Below are 21,793 nucleotides of genomic sequence, written 5' to 3' on the forward strand. Positions count from 1 at the left end.
CAGTACAGAGGGTTTAGGAGGTAGGGAATGACTTCAAGGTATATTTAATCACATTTTAATCAAGGTATATTTAATCAAGTAAGTCAAACTCTGGACAGGCCACATGTTCACACAGTAAAGAAAAAAGATACTGTTGCAAACACTGCTGTAAACCTGATTGATGATGACACAGTGGATCCATGCAGTTGGTCTACAGCAGCTCTGATTCGTTCTACAGTTCTGTTCTGCAGTTCTATGGTTCTGTTTTACAGTTCTACAGTGCTATTCTAGTTCTATAGTTCTGTTCTACAGTTCTGTTCCCTTTGCCCCTCTCTCCAAAGGAAAAGCCATCACAAATGCACATGTAACCTCATTGGTATCTTGTGCAAAACCTGTTAAATTCACATTAATAGCCCATTAATAGTCCCAGTGATGTGCTGCATAGCTAATAGGAGAGCACAGTGATGTGCTGTATAGCTAATAGGAGGTAGAGGACTCTTTAACGGCATCACTCTGAACCGAGAGAGAAGGCCACAACGTACAGAAAAGTGATACAAAATTAGCACCTGGCCTAAACGGCTATCTGTGCAGTATTCCTGATACTGTACACTCTTAGAAAAACATAAAGTGCTATATAGAACCAAACATTTTTCTATTGCCTGCTTAATATATGGCACCCCTAAATGGTCATTTAAACCATCTTGAAGAGTTCATAGGAACCCCTACGGGTTCTAAAGCCTGCATGGTTCTATATAGCACCCCAAGAACCTTTTTTAAAAGAGTGTGTGTGTTACCTACAACTATCTGTGTGTTACCTGTAATCTACTGCAGTAGAAGGCCTTTATACGGTCAGATTAGGGCTGGAGAAGAGATGTCTGTAAGGGTACACCGGCCTGTTAATGTCATCAGCTCTGTGGTTTGGGCAACACTACACTACACTGATGTGATGCACACACATCTCACACAAGGGTTTTGCAGCCGATACCCCCTACCCAAACATCTAGGATTTTGCCGTTTATAAATTCAAGTTTTCTTGAATTTGAACACAATACATGTTTTCTTAGTCTTTTTTGGTACATTTCTAAGATCAGAATGAAATTTCTAAAAATGACATTACATAACAGCAATTTCTCATTCTTTTGCACCGTTTGCGTATTAAATACACGTATAACCGGAACTGCTTGTTTTCAACAAGCTAATTGTTGACAATGTGAACTGTGGGTCGTGGGTAAGGTTAAGGTTAAGGCTCGGGGCTGGGTATTGTTAAGGTGATGTGTTCAGTAACTATTTTTCATAATGAACTTGAACCTCAACAGAGGAGCTGTAGAGTCCTTGGATGCATGGACCATGCAAGTGACGTGTTACCGTTCACTTCAAGGCACTCTGTGGGCCCACACACCGTTCCCACGCCACTGCTGTGTTTGGGTGGTAGAGGGCAATCAGCTGGGCAGTCTACTCAGGACATGTGATCCTCTCAGGGATGGCTCTCTCTAACATACGACTCCAGTAGATCCTGTCTGATAACATACATGATAACAGTAGATCCAGTAGATCCTGTCTGATAACATATGTGATAACGTACGACTCCAGTAGATCCACTCTGATAACGTACGTGATAACAGTAGATCCAGTAATCCACTCTGATAACGTACGTGATAGCAGTAGATCCACTCTGATAACGTACGTGATAACAGTAGATCCAGTAATCCACTCTGATAACGTACATGATAGCAGTAGATCCACTCTGATAACATACGTGATAGCAGTAGATCCACTCTGATAACGTACGTGATAGCAGTAGATCCACTCTGATAACGTACGTGATAGCAGTAGATCCACTCTGATAACGTGATAACATAGAGCTCCAGTAGATCCGGTCTGCAGTTGCATCCTCACAGATGTAGCTGGTGTCACTTTTAACACGGCTGGTTGTTGCTGCTGGCCTCAAGAGCTTCAGTTGTGTCTTCCAATTCCAAGAGCTTCAGGTTCTGTCTAGTTCATAAAGGGCCCATAGACTGGTCTGTGTAGAGGTTCTGGGGGGGTGTCCATGGTTCTGAGCCTGTGCTGGCCTCCTAATTTACCAGATGGAACAGCCATCCATAGAGCTGGGTCTGACAGCTTCTGCATTAATACCAACAACTTATTTATGAGGTCTTCTACAGTATATTACAGATAGCTGAATGGTCCATATATTGTTACCTGTAGTTCTTTAGTGCCTGTGTGAGTGTGTGTGTGTGTGTGTGTGTGTGTGTGTGTGTGTGTGTGTGTGTGTGTGTGTGTGTGTGTGTGTGTGTGTGTGTGGGTGTGTGTGTGTTTGTTTGTTTGTTTGTCTGTGTCTGTATGGCTGTGCCTATGTGTCTGTATGCCTGTGCCGGTGTGTGTGTGTGTGTGTTCCTAGTGGCCAGCACTCCTCTGCTGCTGCACCCACTCCTGCAGCAGCTGGTGTGCGATGGCGTAGCTGGGGGGGACCCACAGGGTGGGCGTCTCCCCCTCAGGGTTCCGGGGCGGCTTCTTCAGACGCAGGGCCTCCTCCACCTCCTGCAGGGAGAACCAGCGCGCATCCTCCAGCTCCTCATGGTCCACACTCACCTGCAGAACACACACACACACACACACACGCGCGCACACACACACACACACACACACGTTTTAGGTAGAACTAGAGAGAAGCAGTGCGCACGCACGCACGCACGCACGCACGCACGCACAGTCTCTCTCTCTCTATGCAACACTGTTTTATTTTAACTTCATTTATGTACATGTGATAGGTACAACTAGAGATAGAGAGAGAGAGAATGAGAGCGAGAGAGAGAGAAAGAGAGAAAGAGAATGAGAGAGAGAGAAAGAGAGAATGAGAATGAGGGAGAGAGAGAGAGAAAGAGAGAATGAGAAAGAGAGAAAGAGAGAAAGAGAATGAGAATGAGAATGAGAGAGAGAAAGAGAGAGAGAACATGAGGGAGGGAGAAGGAAAAGTGTGGATGACAGGTGGCAGGAGACTGACCTGTGTGTTGCCGGGGGTGACGGTTGCCTGGCAGGCCACCATGAAGGAGCTCTGGGGGAACGGCCAGTGCTGAGAACCGGACACCCACCATGAGGCCAGCTCCAGCCCCACCTCCTCCGCCACCTCCCTACGCAGCGTCTCCTCTACCGTCTCACCTACACACACACACACACACACACACACACACACACACACACACCCACCATGAGGCCAGCTCCAGCCCCACCTCCTCCGCCACCTCCCTACGCAGCGTCTCCTCTACCGTCTCACCTACACACACACACACACACACACACACACACACACACACCCACCATGAGGCCAGCTCCAGCCCCACCTCCTCCGCCACCTCCCTACGCAGCGTCTCCTCTACCGTCTCACCTACACACACACACACACACACACACACACACACACACACTCGCCATGAGGCCAGCTCCAGCGCCACCTCCCTACGCAGCGTCTCCTCTACCGTCTCACCTACACACACACACACACACACACACACCCGCCATGAGGCCAGCTCCAGCCCCACCTCCTCCGCCACCTCCCTACGCAGCGTCTCCTCTACCGTCTCACCTACACACACACACACACACACACACACACACACACACACACACACACACACACCCGCCATGAGGCCAGCTCCAGCGCCACCTCCCTACACAGCGTCTCCTCTACCGTCTCACCTACACACACACACATCATTACACACACACACACACATCATTATACACACACACACCAACTCCAACCCCACCTCCTCCGCCACCTCCCTACGCAGCGTCTCCTCTACCGTCTCACCTACACACACACACACACACACACACACACACACACACACACACACCCGCCATGAGGCCAGCTCCAGCGCCACCTCCCTACGCAGCGTCTCCTCTACCGTCTCACCTACACACACACACACACACACCTACACACACACACACACACACACACACGCACAAAGAGCTATCTGTCTTTTTTCTCTAAGTCTCCAGTAACACCAACACAGCACAGCTTTTCTCGTCTTTATCCTCTGTTGCTGTACGTAGGTCACCAACAACCGATCGACATTGATGCACACACACACACACACACACACACACACACACACACACACACACACACACACACACACACACACACACACACACACACACACACACACACACACACACACACACACACACACACACACACACACACACACACACTCACCCATGTCACAGAATCCTGCCAGGGCGCTGTACATGCCTCTGGGGAAGGTGGCCTGCCTCCCCAGTAGACACTTGGTGCCATCGGATATCAGAGTAATCACCACTGGCGCCATCTGTAGGACAAACGGGTACATGCCTTTACTCACAAATAAACAAACCTCTCTAGAATATCCCACAGTACCAGAAAAGACTGCTAGCTAGTTCATTTATGAAAGAGAAGTATTTCTGTTTCCTAGCAAAACTTCGAGAAGCCTTGATTTGTATTATTCTGTCATTACTATGCATCTGATAGCATACAGTTGTCATCGTGCATTCATTACTCTGGAGGAAGCTCTTGAAGAGCAGATAGAACAGCAGATAGAACAGTATTAGTCCCTCAAGTTCCTGCGGCCAGGCTGGCGCGCCCATACCTTTGGGTAGTAGGTTTGCCCACTGCTGTGGCATATGCGCTGGCTGCCCGACTGGTTCCTGAAGGTGGGGTGCCCACTAGCGCTGCAGAAGCCATGCGTCTGGTGCCACCGCAGCAGCGCCTGGCCCTGGGGTCACACACAGGTCAACAGGAAATGAGGTCAGTCTCAGACTTGATAGCGACTTCCCAAACCACAGTGTTTCAGTTATTCAAATGCTTGAAAGTAAAACAAAATGGATGAATGAAGCATTTTGACATTCTCTCTGTTATTCACTTCATATTCCTGTTTCAAATGTGCATTACCTAGCTACGCCATCCCTGACATGCAGCACTACCTGCCCACACTTCATCGCCACGGTCCTTTAGTTCTAGACATGGTATTTACGGTACTCTTCTGTATTTCTAGATGTGGTGTTTACGGTAATCTTCTGTGTTTCTAGATGTGGTATTTATGGTACTCCACTTTAGCTCTAGAATATAGATGTGGTGTTTACGGTAACCTCCTGTAGTTCTAGAATATGAATGTGCTGTTTACGTTACTTTACTGTAGTTTTAGAATATAGATGTGGTGTATACGGTACTCTTCTGTAACTCTAGAGTATACAGTATATGTGGTGTTTACGGTAATCTAATGTAGTTCTAGAAAAATAAGTGGTGTTCACTGCACTCTACTGTAGTTCTAGAATCCAGATGTGATGTTTACGGTATTCTACTGTAGTTCTAGAATCCAGATGTGGTGTTTCGTACCCGGGCCACCAGCGGGGCCTCTGGGCCTCGGAGGAGGAAGAAAGCCTTCCTCAGGTCTATGAATGCTCCTCCACACAGCCTCTCCACCTCAGACTTGTCCAGGGCCCCTGCACAAGACAGTGAGGACAGGAGTGTGTGTGTGTGTGTGTGTGAGTGTGTGAGTGACATGCAGTATGAGAGCAGGTTGTGTATAAATATGTATGTGTGTGTGAGATAGAGAGCGAAAAGGATGTGATGTCCATGAAGAAGACGACACACAGAAGAACAGAAGACAGAAGAACAGTGACATCAGTCGGGGTTTTAACTGCTGCGTGTGTGTGTGTGTGAGTCGATTTACAAGGGAACTCTTACCAACATCAAGAGAGAACTGAGCCTCCTGCTGTTCAGTGCAGGCAATAAGAACGGCTTCATTCACAAGCTCCCGGCTCTTCCCAAGTTTGTCAAGTATTCCTTCCAAATCTGAAAAGGGAGACCAAACATACTGGTGTTTATTTCACCCACAGCTTTGTATAATGTGGTGACCTGCATCAGGTTAATGGCATAAACAGAATCCTAGACATTCAAGCATGACATGTTGGCATAGTTGAACTGGTGACTGTCCAACATGTTCTCTCTTTGTACCGAATGATCTAGAAGCAAGTAACAAATGACAATGAGTCACAGTCACACCCATACTTCTAGGGCCCAAATGATATTCCATGAGACTTTGATCTGCTCACTTTTATATCACACTTGCAACCTCATGCATGGGTTGTGTACATGCTAGAAAAGAGGCAGTGAATGTCTTTAAAAATCAGTGGTGAGAAAGAGAGTAAGAATGAGTATGTATGTGTCTTTGAGCTACTGTGCAGGAGAGAGAGAGAGAGACTGAGTGTGAGTGTGAGTGAATAAATGAATACGTAAGTTAAACTAAGTAAGTAAGCGAGTGAGTGAGTGATGTGAGTGAGCATGTATGAGTTAAGAATAAGTGAGTACATGAATACTCCTTTGAGCACTGATGAGTTGATGAGATGATTGAGTGCAGGAATGAGTTAGTGATTGAGTTTGAGTGTGTGTGTGAGTAAATGATTGATTGATTGAGTGAGTGAGTGAGTGAGCGAGTGTGACTGAGAGAGTAAGTGAGTGAGTGAGTGAGTGAGTAGGTGAGTAGGTGAGTGAGTGAGTGAAGCACTGTGAAATTCCTCTAAGCGCTGGTGTTGAACAGACAGACAGCACTGTTATGTACCGCTGGTGTTGAACAAACAGACCAACACTGCTATGTACCGTGTTGAACAGACAGACAGACAGCACTGCTATGTACCGCTGGTGTTGAACAGACACACAGCACTGCTATGTACCGCTGGTGTTGAACAGACACACAGCACTGCTATGTACCGCTGGTGTTGAACAGACAGACACACAGCACTGATGTACCGCTGGTGTTGAACAGACAGACAGCACTGCTATGTACCGCTGGTGTTGAACAGACAGACAGCACTGCTATGTACCGCTGGTGTTGAACAGACAGACACACAGCACTGCTATGTACCGCTGGTGTTGAACAGACAGAACAGCACTGATGTACCGCTGGTGTTGAACAGACAGACAGAACAACACTGCTATGTACCGCTGGTGTTGATGGCGGGCAGCTGGAAGAGTCCCGGGGCGGTGGTGGCGGAGGCGGGAGCCTTCTGCAGCAGAGGGGCCAGTCGGTGGTAGAGCAGCAGGTGGCCAGAGCGGAGCGCCTCCAGGCACGCCCCGTCATCCTCCTTCAGCTTCATCAGGTACCTGACCACAGCAGGACACAGCAGCACAAGCGTGTGTGAGTGTGTGTGTGTGTGTGTGTGTGTGTGTGTGTGTGTGTGAGTGTGAGTGTGAGTGTGAGTGTGAGTGTGTGAGTGTGTGAGTGTGTGAGTGTGTGAGTGTGTGAGTGTGTGAGTGTGTGAGTGTGTGAGTGTGTGAGTGTGTGAGTGTGAGTGTGTGAGTGTGTGTGTGTGTGTGTAAAAGGTAAGATATTTGGAGCCTCCAGGCACGCCCCGTCATCCTCCTTCAGCTTCATCAGGTACCTGACCACAGCAGGACACAGCAGCACAAGCGTGTGTGAGTGTGTGTGTGTGTGTGTGTGTGTGTGTGTGTGTGTGTGTGTGTGTGTGTGTGTGTGTGTGTGTGTGTGTAAAAGATACGATGTATGGAGTGTCTGACACTTATTGGGATGCCAAAGTTATTATCTTTAGCCTGGTGACTGCTTATTAAAATGCCTGTGTGTGTGTATCGTTATGTGAAGTGGGTTGCCACTGTCGCTCAGGTGATCTCTTATCAACTGACTCCGTGCTGTGCAAGTTCTCTCAGGCGGGTTGCACCACTGACCTCATTCTCGTCACATAACTGGAGCTGGACCTGGTCAAGACCAGCTCCGGCCTGAAGAGAGTTCTCAATGACTTAAACATTTCCTGAGGTCACAGCTACAAGAGAAAAACAATGCCAAGAGGGTTGATATCTGTGCAACAAATGGTTGTCTTAGTGGTGGTGGTGGTGGCGGTAAAGAGTCGTAATTTCATCAAGTTCTAGCATAAAGTACATTATTAAGATATGCAAGAGGCACTACAGTCAAGTAACCACACAGTCTGATAATGAATAGATCTGGGAGTTTGAATGCAATTGCATAAATTACAACAGTCTAGAGCACAATGACAACACTAGCTATTCATTAGCCAGAGTTAAACATTTTGCTTCGATTTTGCACGACAGCCAAGCCATAGTATGACAACACGTTATGAAAGGTTATTCACCTTTTTTAAAAGCCCAAATGGTCGTCTCCACATGGTTATGCTCACTGCCCAGCACAGCAAATGAATGACCGACGGAAGGCGTGCAGAACAGAACACACTGTACTACTACGTTACAGAACACTTCGTCACGTTACGTTTAAAAATGGACGTCGTTTCGTAACTGTGACTTTGCTCCTGCCCTGTCGTAGGAATCACTCGCGTAACTTTTCATTAACAACGTCTTTCTTTTTGACAACTGTCCTCGGCATTGTACATGCTACTACAGACTCGGTCGGGTCACACGGCACAAAACAGAGCACAACACTTCACGTCATCAACTGAAGCCCGTCTGAGCTCCCGGTGCCCACAGTTTCAGAGCAGCGCCGTTTCAGAAAGGAGAACAGCGGCCTCTACTGGACATTATGGACGAAAATACAAGTACTTGTACAAGTACTGGCTGCAGAGCCTCATTGACAAAATAGATTTGATTTAAAAAAGCAAAAAAAACAAACAAACAAGAGAACAAGCAATTACTTTCTAAAAAGCAAAAGTGGCCTTAAACGAAAAGTGCGGTAAATTATGTAATGCTATATGAATTATATTTGTCATTCAAAGAAACAACAACAACGAGAACAGTTATTGGATTACGCGCACCATTCAGTGCGTCACCCTATTGTAATACCCAGGGGGCAACCCCCCCCCCTCTTTTTAGGGAAATCAGACATGGGCTGCTGTTAAAGGTTGTCATACAAAAATAAAATGTAGGGTGTCCCAGGATCACAACCTGGGTGGCCAACCCGGTCAATAATCTGCTGTTTGTGTGTTATCACCCTTTTTATGCCCCATTATAAGTCTATGGACGAATATATAATGGGGTGAATATATTCCATATGAATAGGGTAAAAATGTTAACAAATAGATATTCCCACAAAAATTCCTTAGATGATTACTCACTGTAAGATAATACTTATTGCAAGTTTTCTGAAATACATGATACATTTATGTAGATGAACCATTATCAAATGAAATATGCACGAATTTGCATACATTTATAGCCTTGGGCTTGGGAGGCTTAAAGTGCACCTCTATCAACCAGATTAACTTTTGGTGAAAGGTGTAAAGGTGTAAATAGGTGTAAAGGTGTAAATAGTCATCTGAGGAATTTTTGTGGGGATATCTATTTTTGTTAAAATGTTTACCTTATTCACCCCGTAATATATTCGTCCATAGACTGATGGGGCATAAAAAGGGCGATAACACACAAACAGCAGCTGGTTGGCCACCCAGGTTGTGATCCTGGGACACCCTAGATTTTATTTTTGCATGACAACCTTTTACAGTAGTCCATGTCTGTAAAACCCCATTTGCCCCCTGGGTATATGGCCTTAATTATTTATCTGATCTTGGGTGCGTTTATGTTGCGCAAAGTCTTTGAATTGGAAGGCGTAGCCTGGGCCAAGTAGGCTATTGAGAACAGTAAGCGATATGCCAGGTCAGGAAAAATCATTCCCACAAGGTGGCGACACTGGCATCTTTCTATAATGAGGTGGAGAGTAGCCCAACAAGCAGTAGTGACCTTCTTGCTGTTGCAGAAACGGCGTCGAGGAGGACCAAACGGCGAGGATTAAAAGTCACTTATCCACCCGTGACTTGCAGACCGGGACGCGGATATACTGTGTCAGTGAAATGTGAGTCGATCTGCTCAAAAATCTACGTGAGAGGACTCGAGATTCTATTGCATTCGCAGATTAACATAACTGTACAGCCTACTACTAACGATACTAGAGGAAGTCTAGAATTTTCCTCAGTCACTGTGTTGTGATCCTCTTTTACCCAGAGTGATCCTACTGTGAATGTCAGACTATTGCGGTTCAACGTCTGCTATGGGCTACTGTATCACTGCTAGGTGGCCATGGGTCATTTTGGTGTTTGAGTCTTTCGTTAGGTCCGCTTGGGACATCATCATTATTATTAGTGGGGGGTGGGTGAGTGAGTGGCCAAAATCTAGTCTAGGCTACTTTATCTTCCTGCTTTCTCGACAAAACTTTCTCGTCATACGAAGCTTGCTTTAGTCAGTGCGAGGCTATTCCAAAATGCGTTAGGTCAAGACTACCCCAGGCTACAGAAATCGTTTTCATTTTGTGTGTCGTGGCATTTAAAACTAGGGCTATAACGTTCACGGGCTAGCCCACGCTAACTGTCTCACCTGCTGTCTGTCTCAGTAGACGCTTTGGGAAATGGCTTTGCCTTTACTGGTGCATGAAATGTAGGTTGTCAGGTTTGGTTTGTCGAATAGAGAGTTGTTTTCCTGTCCAAACGTGCTGCAGCGCTCCTAACTACTACCCCTGGGCTAACTCAGTAGTTAGTGCTGCGCAGCGATACACTGTTGCAACGGTATAGTCAGGAATGTTGCCACTATTTATCCTGCTCAGTGACCTCACGTGACTGCTACAATGTAACATGCTACAGACCTTTCTCCAGTGTACTTTGATATTTAAGAAACAATTCTGTCGGCTGGTTGTTCGAGAAAATGAAAGATTATCAGTGAGAGGCAGTTGTGGGGAGGGGCGTGGACGTGGCAATAATATCTTCTGCAGCATCCATTGGTCTGTCTATCCTAGGATATATTTCATCTATAGCATCACGACGGAAGCTGTGAAGTAGTCTCGAGTAAACGTTGAAGGTATTGCATAGCTGTGGTAGAGTTGTGGTAACAGTTACATATCCAACTAAAGTTTTCGTGAGCCTTTAGAAAAGTAGCCTATAAATTGCAAGATCCGTGCTGGTCAGGTGAAAAGAGGTGACCGTAGCCTACAGCTGCGACTCGGCTTTTATTGGCTGCGGTAAAAGTTTTCTGAACAAATGGGCCGAGAGAGAGAGAGAGAGAGAGAGAGAGAGAGAGAGAGAGGGAGAGAGCGAGCAGGGTCCTACCTCTAACACTTCCAGTAGAAAAAGAGACATCAAAGAAACTAGAGCATGGTGTTATTTTGGGCTTACCAGAGTGTTTTGAACAGCTGTCTGATGTAAAAACATGAACATTAATCAGGGATTAGGCTAGGCTCTGTCTCCATAAGGCTGTCTTATTGTTGTAATGACCATTTGAAATGAAATGGGTTCCTCACATGCAGGCTACACATACAAAGACACACACAGTCGTCCAATCTCCACATGGTTAGCAGGTTACACAGAAAGCACAGCCGAGACTGGAGGCTAACCGATGAGCCAGTTATCAGTAATGGTGGATAGAGGCTGTGCCTGAACCAGTGGCACTCCACACCTTTGTGTAGGGGAGTTTTGATATCCGTGCAGCAGTGCTCTCTCCCGCCACCTCCCTCCCTTGTAGAGGTTAGCTAGCCTGGCTATCACCATACTAACCTTTGATTATGATCATAAAGTGGTTGTTATGAAGTAGCCCACTAGACTACAGATCTTTTACCCAGCTCAGTCAACATCTTGCGAGCATATGTCTATCGCTGTGCTCTCAGCTCAACATTCTGCATAGAAGGAATGTGCAGAGGGAACACTCCTGTGAAAGCCTGTAATAATGTGTATGCTACTTCATAGCAATGTGCCTAGACATTTTTGCTCGATCTTTAGTGTGCTTTAGCTTGACACCCAAAAGGATGGAAGCCTCTGCTGTAGTGAATGCTTGAAAATTACATTAAAGAATATGTTTAAACAAGTACATGGATGAATGCTTGAAGCTCTAGTCATGGGAATGACAATCCAAGATGTTGCGGAGGGCTTGGTGACCAAGGGCACACTGCATAGAGAAAATCATTCTGTGGGGACCAGCTTTGTGGCCTCCCACCACTCATAGCTCCTCCTGTCATGTCCATGATCTCTCATAAATTACTGTAGCCTCTCCTTCAGGACTGTAGTCGGATGGAGATGCCCGTCTGTTATGTCTGGGGTGGTGGTAGCGTAGTGTTTAAGGAGCTGAGCGACAATGCATTAGCCATAAATGTGGGTTCAATTCCTGGCTTCCACTGTTGTGCCCTTGATCACTTAACCCTGAGTTGAGAACAATGTAACAATGCTTTTGTAATATAATTGGTAACACTTACTTGACGGGTTCATTCATAACACATTCGTAACAGCTGTCATGAAGTGCACATGACGCATTCTTGATTGATTAATGAAACATGACTCAATATTCATACCAACACTTTCATGAATGTGGAAGACAAAATAAAAAGTCCAACAATAATCCATATACAGGGTATTATGAATCCTCTCCAGCGTTTGTAAACATCTCATGAATATTTTAGTCTATTTTACATGTCACTTTACTATACGAGTTGTGAAGTATTCATCATACTGGGAAGTGAACTACCATCTGTGGACCTCTGAATGGTTGGACAATCCTATTTTATATATATACAGTCATTGGTGTAGACAATTATGCATTCTTCAGAGGTTGCTATCATAAAATAAACAAACAGACAAACAAAAAATGAAATTCTCCTAGGCACTGGACTTCCCCATTGACTAAGATGTGACATGATCAGATTGGCTAAAACAAAAAAGAAAGCAATGCTGCTTTGCGATTGATTGAATTCGATTGAAGTTTTTGACATTTTGTCTTCCACATTCCACAGCTGTTATGAATGTGTTATGAATGAACCCGTCAAGTAAAGTGTTACCATATAATTGACATATGTAAGATGTTTTGGGAAAAGTGTCTTTTGTTAGAGCTGAACTCATCATTGGCTTAGTGAAAACCCACTATATAAATGCAATGCAATTCAATTCAAAACAGTCCATTTACTGGATATACAGTAAGTCGAGTCGATCATTCCGTTACCTTGGACGAAATGGACTGAAGTAGTGTATGAGATCTGCGTGGACTAGTGTGCCCTTAAAGCAGCCCTGAGCTCCTCTCACAACCATGACCAGTGTGTGCACTCACCAGTGCCGGTGGTGGAGGTAGCGGGTAGCGTAAGGGCATACGGTTGAAAGTCATGCATTCAGTTCCTGTCTGCCACCGTGCAAGTCATGCATTCACCCTCTACGCAATACACTGGTCATGCATTCACCCTGTGCACAATACACTGGTCATGCATTCACACACTGGTCTTGCATTCACCCAGTACACAATACACTGGTCATGCATTCACACACTGGTCTTGCATTCACCCAGTACACAATACACTGGTCATGCATTCACCCAGTTCACAACACACTGGTCATGCATTCACCCAGTGCACAGTTCACAACACACTGGTCATGCATTCACCCAGTGCACAGTTCACAACACACTGGTCATGCATTCACCCAGTACACAGTACACAACACACTAGTCTTGCATTCACCCAGTACACAACACACTGGTCATGCATTCACCCAGTACACAACACAAGTGTCACGCATTCACCCTGCGCACAATACACTAGTCTTGCACTCACCCAGTTCACAACACACTGGTCATGCATTCACCCAGTACACAACACACTGGTCATGCATTCACCCAGTTCACAACACACTGGTCATGCATTCACCCAGTACACAACACACTGGTCATGCATTCACCCAGTACATTACAAACTTCATTGAAACTGCAGTCAATTGCACTGAAATTCAACTTTATGTATGGATTGGCCCCTGGGTCAAAGTGGGACAGGTCCCCAGCGCAGAGCTGTCATTAGCACCACTGCTGCTTCAAACTGATCATGTTTATTGCTATTACTGTATGTTGCTTTGCTAAGAACCATAAACATGAGCATAAAAGTAACCTGCAGTGCCTGCCTGACTAAATGCATCATCATGTGTCTTTGAGAGTGCGAACCTCTCTAGCTTTGTCCAGCATTTGCAACATTGCAAACATTTAGCGGTGTAGCTGCTGCATACCTCCTTTTTGTTTGCTGTGATCCTTTCTTTCTCAGTTAATCTCGGCCTCCTTGGGCAGCTAATCGCTACAGGGCCATGTTTTCATCGACACATTTCAGCAGTCTCTAGGAGAGCCCGGAGCTTAAATCCGTGGGAGGAGGAGGGCATTGCATTGCGGTCTGCTGGTTTAATTATTCCAGACAGTTTCCATGCCACCAGGGGTTTGTTGGCATGGAGGGGTTGGCACTGACGGAAGTCACAGAGTGGCAATTCGCTGCCCATTCACAGGGCCATGTTGGCGCAGCGGACACAAGGAGAGTCCACGGGCACCGTGGGCACCCTCTAATTACTTCAGGGCCCCTCCATTCACAGAGCTGACCGAGGATTTGCCCGTCAAGATTCGCAGAATCAGATTCTACTGTGATTTTATTTTACACAATAATATTCCATGGTGATGTACACAATAATATTTTACTGTGATGCTACACAATACTATTCTACTGTGATGCTATACAATAGCATTCTACTGTGATGCTGCACAATAACATTCTACTGTGATGCTACACAATAGGGTTCTACTGTGATGCTACACAATAGGGTTCCACTGTGATGCTACTATTCCACTGTGATGCTGCACAATAACATTGTACTGTGATGCTACACAATAACATTCTACTATGATGCTACACAATAGGGTTCCACTGTGATGCTACTATTCCACTGTGATGCTGCACAATAACATTCTACTGTGATGCTACACAATAGTATTCCACAGCGAGTCATTATAGAGTAATAACAGGGATGAAGAGTGGAAAATGACGGTGATGTCGTTGCAAGATTTCTTTTTTTGGTGTATATCCAGAAAATGTGCGCTCATTTGACTAAATTGTGCGCACGTTTCACGTTTTATGGTTATTTTATTATATTTTGCCCTCAATTTAGTCAATTGTGCGCACATTTTACATTTAACTTTTCTCATGGTGTTTTGTTTCTTATGGTGTGTGTTTGTAGATGGAGCTCAGGGCAGGACAGTGTGTGTGTGTGTGTGTGTGTGTGTGTGTGTGTGTGTGTGTGTGTGTGTGTGTGTGTGTTTTTCTCATGATGTGTCCTCACACTGTGTGTTTGTAGATGGAGCTCAGCTGAGGGCGGTGTGTGTGTGTGTTTCTCATGATGTGTCCTCATGGTGTGTGTGTCCTCACGGTGTGGTGTGTGTTTGTAGATGGAGCTGAGGGCGGTGTGTGTGTGTGTGTTTCTCATGATGTGTCCTCACGGTGTGTGTGTGTTTGTAGATGGAGCTGAGGGCGGTGTATGTGTGTGTGTGTTTCTCATGATGTGTCCTCATGGTGTGTGTGTCCTCACGGTGTGGTGTGTGTTTGTAGATGGAGCTGAGGGCGGTGTGTGTGTGTGTGTGTGTGTGTGTGTTTCTCATGATGTGTCCTCATGGTGTGTGTGTCCTCACGGTGTGGTGTGTGTGTTTGTAGATGGAGCTGAGGGCAGTGTGTGTGTGTGTGTTCCTCACGGTGTGCGTGTCCTCACGGTGTGGTGTGTGTGTTTGTAGATGGAGCTGAGGGCAGTGTGTGTGTGTGTGTTCCTCACGGTGTGCGTGTCCTCACGGTGTGGTGTGTGTTTGTAGATGGAGCTGAGGGCGGTGTGTGTGCTGCTCTGGACCAGCTGTGTGCTCCGCTGTGGTGTCGCTCACCAGGACTTCTTCACCTCCATTGGTGAGTACCCCTCCCCTCCCTTCTTTTTTTATGTGTGTGTGTGTGGGGGGGGGGGGGGGTATCTATTCGTACAGGACAGATGGGTGTGACAGGAAGTAAGTGGGAGATGGGAGATGGGATGGGATCCTCCTGTCATTGGCATGTTGCAGTTGTCAGTATTGGCTTTGATTAATCTGCTGTCTGTGAAGCCTGATTTTTTTTTTTGGAATGGCTCTGCAGGCATAATCCCAAATCAATAGTAAAAATATAAATACGAACAGTATATACCTACCTATGCATTATGAAACATTTTGTTGAATTAATGATACTGAACTACAACAACAACAACAACACATTTAAAGTTGTTCTCTTCTAGACCGTGAGCCAGGGCCTCAAATTATGGAAACCGTTACCGAAAAGGTGGCAAAGGCTACCATACCTTTTCTGAAAGCCTGGAATCTCAGCTTTTCAATGATGTATGATGGCCATCTGACAAGAGTAGCTGTTTTGAGTTATGACACATAATGTAAGCTAAGGTTAAAGAAATAATGTGTATAAATCAAGCAGAACACTGGACTATCTTATTTTGTTATGTTTGGTATCATTTTAAAGGGGAGACTCTGAGCTTTCATTTAAATCCTTTTGTGAACATTTTGGATAAGTACAGCCAACCCTGGAGCTCTTCAAACCTTTAATCACACATATTTCCCTACCATTTCCCTGCCATTTTTTGTCTTTTAATCCTGTGGCACCTGGGAGCATCAGAGAAACAAAATCCAAACACTGAAATACTGGCATGACCCTAAGGATTCAGGAAATGTATCATTTACCCATATTATCTGATTTGGAGGGGGTGATTTACAGTCTTGTATCAGAGATGGCGTTATTTTCAAAGACATAAACAGTAGCGTACTATTACCCTAGGCTAATTTGTTGATATGTTGAGTTGAAAGTCTGAGGTAAATATATTTTAAATAATAATTATTGATACAGATCATTTTGAAAAAGTTGTTATTCAGCATTCTCAGCATTTTTAGATGGTTAAAAAGGTCCTTAATACATATCCACCACATATCATTTATATCAGGTCCCCACTTTCTTGGAATTTATATTAAAAAATGAATGCCTTGTTCTCAGGCAAGAAAATACTCGTATACACAGGCTGCGATACTGTAAGTGCATTTGCAGGCCATGGTAAAGTGTCAGCCCGAAAACTTCTGTGAGACCTTTCAGAAGGTTGGGGCAGACTGGGCAATGACACCTACAGTACGTTGTATGCAGCCTTAAAGGAGTTCACATGTCAAATGTACAGCTCCAAGTCCAGAATCACCAACATCAATGAAATGAAGTATGCACTTTTTTGTGCAAAGAAAGGCGTAGAATCCTGGCAGTTAACTCCATGCTCGGATTCTCTCAGGAAGCACGGTCTCAAAGCTACCTATCAAGGTGCTATCTGGAGAAGATGCCTCGAGAACAACCCTGAAGTTCCTTCCCCAGTTGAGCATGCATGGGTGGTCTAGACTGGACCAAGATGGTGACTTGCAGCTCTCCATAGACTGGTTCAATGTCTCCATTGGTCCACAAGCAGTACTTGAGTTTCTGTCCTGCTCATGCAAGAGGGACTGTGTCACTCCTCATGTCAGTGTGTTGCACTGTATAACAACTTTTTCAAAATGATCTGTATCAATAATTATTATTTCAAATATATTTACCTCAGACTTTCAACTCGACATATCAACAAATTAACCTTAAGGGTAATAGTACACTACTGTTTATGTCTTTGAAAAAACGCCATGTCTGATATAAGACGGAAAATCATCCCCTCCAAATCAGATAATATGGGTAAATGATACATTTCCTGAATCCTTAGGGTCATGCCAGTATTTCAGTGTTTGGATTTTGTTTCTCTGATGCTCCCAGGTGCCACAGGATTAAAAGACAAAAGATGGCAGGGAAATGGCAGGAAAATGTGTGTGATTAAAGGTTTGAAGAGCTCCAGGGTTGGCTGTACTTATCCAAAATGTTCACAAAAGGATTTAAATGAAAGCTCAGAGTCCCCCCTTTAAAATGATACCAAACATAACAAAATAAAATATTTCAGTGTTCTGCTTGATTTATACGCATTATTTCTTCAACCTTAGTTTACATTATGCGTCATAACTCAAAACAGCTACTCTTGTCAGATGGCCATCATACATCATTGAAAAGCTGAGATTCCAGGCTTTCAGAAAAGGTATGGTAGCCTTTGCCACCTTTTCGGTAACGACCAACCCCTCTGGCTCACGGACTATTCTGACGGTAGAGGTGGTGATCCAATGTTCTGTTTCCAGGTCAGATGACAGACCTGCTGTTCACGGAGAAGGATCTGGTCACCTCCCTAAAGGACTACATCAAAGCTGAGGAGAGCAAGCTGGAGCAGGTCAAGCAGTGAGTCAGCTTGCATTCTGACACACACACACACACACACACACACACACACACACACACACACACACACACACACACAAAACAAAGCCTCACAATGGCTTGAGGACAGTTTGCAACTGGACACACCCGACCTCTCCATCTGTGTGCACCACCCAACTAAATAAACACACACACACACACACACACACACACACACACACACACACACACACACACACACACACATACACACAGACACAGAGAGAGGTGCACTGAACTGATTCTCCTGGTGGTTTTGTGTGTAGATATCCATTCACCCAGTAGGATGTGTTTCATACCCATTCATATTTGAAGACATCTGATGCTTTTCCTTCTGTCTGTGTGCCTGAGGGGAGAGGTTTAAGTGTCCTAGATAGTCTAAGTGTACTAGATAGGGGCTGTGTGTTTGAGGGGAGAGGTTTAAGTGTCCTAGATAGAGGCTGTACACTAGAGGGGAGATGTTTAAGTAGATAGAAGCTGTGTGCCTGAGGGGAGAGGTTTAAGTGTCCTACTGTAGATAGAGGCTGTACACCAGAGGGGAGAGGTTTAAGTGTCCTAGATAGAGGCTGTGTGTCTGAGGGGAGAGGTTTAAGTGTCCTAGATAGAAGCTGTGTGTCTGAGGGGAGAGGTTTAAGTGTCCTTGGTAGGGGCTGTGAGTCTAAGGGGAGAGGTAGGTGGAAGGTTGTGACACTGTTTTTTTTTCTCAGGATGATAATATTTGTTATGAATTGAGCTCAGATAAGAAATACTTCATCTTCCTCACGGAGGGTCCCAAATCCCACACGGATCTGAGATGCGTTTTGAGGAGAACATGTGCCACATGAAGGTGTTCCATGAAGGGGTGTTAATAGATAGGTAATAGATACTTAATAGATGACGATGTCATGTTGAATCATCGTGTGTGTGTGTGTGTGTGTGTGTGTGTGTGTGTGTGTGTGTGTGTGTGTGTGTGTGTGTGTGTGTGTGTGTGTGTGTGTGTGTGTGTGTGTGTGTGTGTGTGTGTGTGTGTGTGTGTGTGTTCTCTCCGGTCAGGTGGGCTGAGAAGCTGGACTCTCTGACCCTAACGGCCACACAGGACCCCGAGGGCTTCCTGGGTCACCCAGTGAACGCCTTCAAACTGATGAAGAGGCTCAACACTGAGTGGGGCGACCTGGAGAACCTCGTCCTGAAGGACATGTCTCAACGTGAGCACACACACACACACACACACAGAGTCTTGTCCTCAATGGCATGTTTGGACGTGAGGATTAACTCTCTGATCAGATGTGTGATCTGAATCATCAATCAATTAATCATAATCAATGAATCAATGAATCTCTCCTTCTCTGTGCCTCTGTAGGGTTCATCTCCAACCTGACCATCCTGAGGCAGAACTTCCCCAACAAGGATGATGAGACGGGCGCAGCCAAAGCTCTGCTCCGCCTACAGGATACCTACAAACTGGACACACACTCCATCTCTACGGGCAACCTGCCAGGTACACACACACACACACACACACACACACACACACACACACACAAACAACCTGCCAGGTACACATACACACACACACACACTGTTAGGATAGGTTAGATCACATGGTAGGGCAAGCACTGACTTACAGGCGGGGCTTCAGTGATGTCACTACCTGTGGCTAATTAGTAAAGGCACACCTGCACTGATTGGGAGAGGGATTGGTTTTTGGGTTAGGCCTGCAGCAGAGGCCTGGGGACATGTGTCTGTTTGCCACCGAAAACAAAGGCAAACTGAATCCCCCTCATTTTTGGGTTAAACTCTTTTGGATTATGTTTACCACCAACAAAGAAAAACTGAACAAGGAATCTAATGCTTGCGCTGGCCATAGACTATCATAGAGCCACCGGGCCGTGAGAGCCACAGGTAAGTGACCTCTCACTGGGCTCTGCCAAGCTGACACGCACACACACATCCACATGCTAGGATACACTTCCACGCATTTCCATCATGTAGGGCTAGTGGATAGAGTTAGCTGTGGTGGGGTTGAACTTTACTTTAGGTTGCGACTTGCGGGAGGCTTTTTACTGATAATACCCTAGACAATAAAGAGCTGGCCTCGCCGTTTCGTAACAATTGGGAGGCTCGTCCGAGATTGGACATTTCTGGTGTGCTGTTTAGCTGTATGGATGATGGTTTATGTCATTCGTTTGAGTGAGGGCATTAGTTGTTTGTTTGTATAGCCATGTTTGTTGAAGTTACATTTTGGCTGCTAGTGGCAGTATTGTATTTGTAACAGTGTTGAGGGTTGTGGGAAAGCGACTGCCTTTAGTGCCGTTTGTGCTGTCCTGGATAGTTATTTGATGCTGACTTTTAGCTTTCCTTAGAGGATGCTTTGTTCTGTGGTTATTTGGAGCTAGCTTGGTGAGTTCTAATTGTGTACAACTCTTTTGGTTTTGGATTTTGCGTGGCTGTAGGCTACAGGTTGCGTATGGACGCGACTGGTTGCTCTTTGCGCTGGTAGGCTTGTGTTTTTGGATTTTTGTGTTTAGGTTGAAAAACTCTGTGGCAGTAACCAAGCTGTATATGTCTGTGCTAGTTGAGCACGGAATTGCAGTTCAATTTAATACGGCTGGTGAGGGCAGCCTTAATAAATTGGTGTAGGCTACTTGCGCTTAGAGTGTTTGGTTGCGTGATTGACAAGGGGCTCTTGTCTCAGGTCTCAGTGGCTATGGCTGACTTCAATGTCGAACAGTTTATTGCTCAAGGCATTACACGATGGAACCTGTTTAGGATTCCCAAGGATCAATTAATTAAAGTTGCTCGCCATTTCAATATAGAGGCATCAGAGGCCATTAAAAAACCAAACATTGTCGATGCTGTACTGCTGTATTTTGATATAGAGGTAGAGCAATCTAAAGCGGTTCAAGAGAGTGAACATGAGAAGAACATGCAACAACTTACAAGAGAGATTGCCCAAATAAAAGAAGAACTGGCTCAGGTACAGCAAGAACGCAGAGACTTAGCAAGACGGTTTGGGGATGATTCTGGGACTGAGAGGTTGGATATTGTGGCTCCAGTGTTGGACCCTGGTCTCAATGGGGTTCCCATGGCTCCTGAAAAGTGCATGGAGGAGAACAGTGAGTCTGAATCTGTCAGTGTCCACTCGCAGAGTGGTGTGTTGCCTGAAGGTAACCCTGCTATGGAGTGGGAAGAGGATGAGTCCTCTGTTTATCTCTTCGAGAGTGTATGGCTCTTTGAATCAGAGTGTATGGCACAATTGAGTTTCCAGTTGAGTAAAATGGGTCCGGAGAAATCTATGACGGACTCTGGTGAGCAGTTGCTATTGGAAACTGAGTCGATCCACGTTGATCTTGCAGACAGTATATGGCTTTTTGGATCAGAAATGGTCCAAGTAAGTGGAGAGCTTCTGGTAGCTGACCAGGAGCCTGCACTTCAGACGAATTCAACATGTATCACTGGTGCCGATGGTCAGGGAGCTGTCCATGGCGGGAAAGTAGACTTTAGTTCCCACATTGAGATACCCTGTCTTCCACTGCCTGTAGATCTGGGGCAGGTATCTCTCTCGGAGTCTCTGGTCATGTCTACAGAGATGAAGAAAGATGGTCAGACAGGGGCTGGAGTGGTGGAGCATCGGTTTGGCTCTCTTGCTGAGAATTTTGTTTGTGTTTCTGACTCTGTAAAGAGCGTAGCTCCGCTTCAGTTGTTCACACAGGAGCATCAGCCAGAGGACATTCTGG

General features: G+C 45.5%; 2 protein-coding genes across 4 annotated transcripts in view; one reads left to right on the plus strand and one right to left on the minus strand.

The window, feature by feature from the left end:
- Positions 1-16: 16 nt before the first annotated feature.
- nudt13 (nudix (nucleoside diphosphate linked moiety X)-type motif 13) lies at positions 17-8,424 on the minus strand. The gene is made up of 9 exons (XM_062532527.1): positions 8,125-8,424; positions 7,703-7,797; positions 6,963-7,123; positions 5,708-5,815; positions 5,357-5,463; positions 4,611-4,736; positions 4,202-4,313; positions 2,981-3,135; positions 17-2,568 (listed from the first exon to the last, which is right to left on the minus strand). The coding sequence occupies exons 2-9, from the start codon at positions 7,780-7,782 to the stop codon at positions 2,374-2,376; spliced, it is 1,044 nt and encodes a 347-aa protein (XP_062388511.1). The 5' UTR covers positions 7,783-7,797; positions 8,125-8,424; the 3' UTR covers positions 17-2,373.
- Positions 8,425-9,674: 1,250 nt separating this feature from the next.
- The window catches only part of p4ha1a (prolyl 4-hydroxylase, alpha polypeptide I a), a 33,720-nt gene continuing 21,601 nt past the window's right edge, over positions 9,675-21,793 (plus strand). For all 3 annotated transcript variants that reach the window (XR_009938648.1, XM_062532520.1, XM_062532519.1), the window contains exons 1-5: positions 9,675-9,791; positions 15,566-15,653; positions 17,963-18,059; positions 19,110-19,261; positions 19,417-19,554. Coding sequence is in view for 2 of the 3 variants with exons in the window: in XM_062532520.1 (XP_062388504.1) it covers positions 15,566-15,653; positions 17,963-18,059; positions 19,110-19,261; positions 19,417-19,554 (475 nt within the window). In the remaining variant the exon portion in view is untranslated. The remainder of the gene's footprint in view (positions 9,792-15,565; positions 15,654-17,962; positions 18,060-19,109; positions 19,262-19,416; positions 19,555-21,793) is intronic.

The sequence above is a fragment of the Sardina pilchardus genome, chromosome 3 (assembly GCF_963854185.1).
Source record: "Sardina pilchardus chromosome 3, fSarPil1.1, whole genome shotgun sequence".
In the NCBI taxonomy this organism is placed as follows: Eukaryota; Metazoa; Chordata; class Actinopteri; order Clupeiformes; family Clupeidae; genus Sardina; species Sardina pilchardus.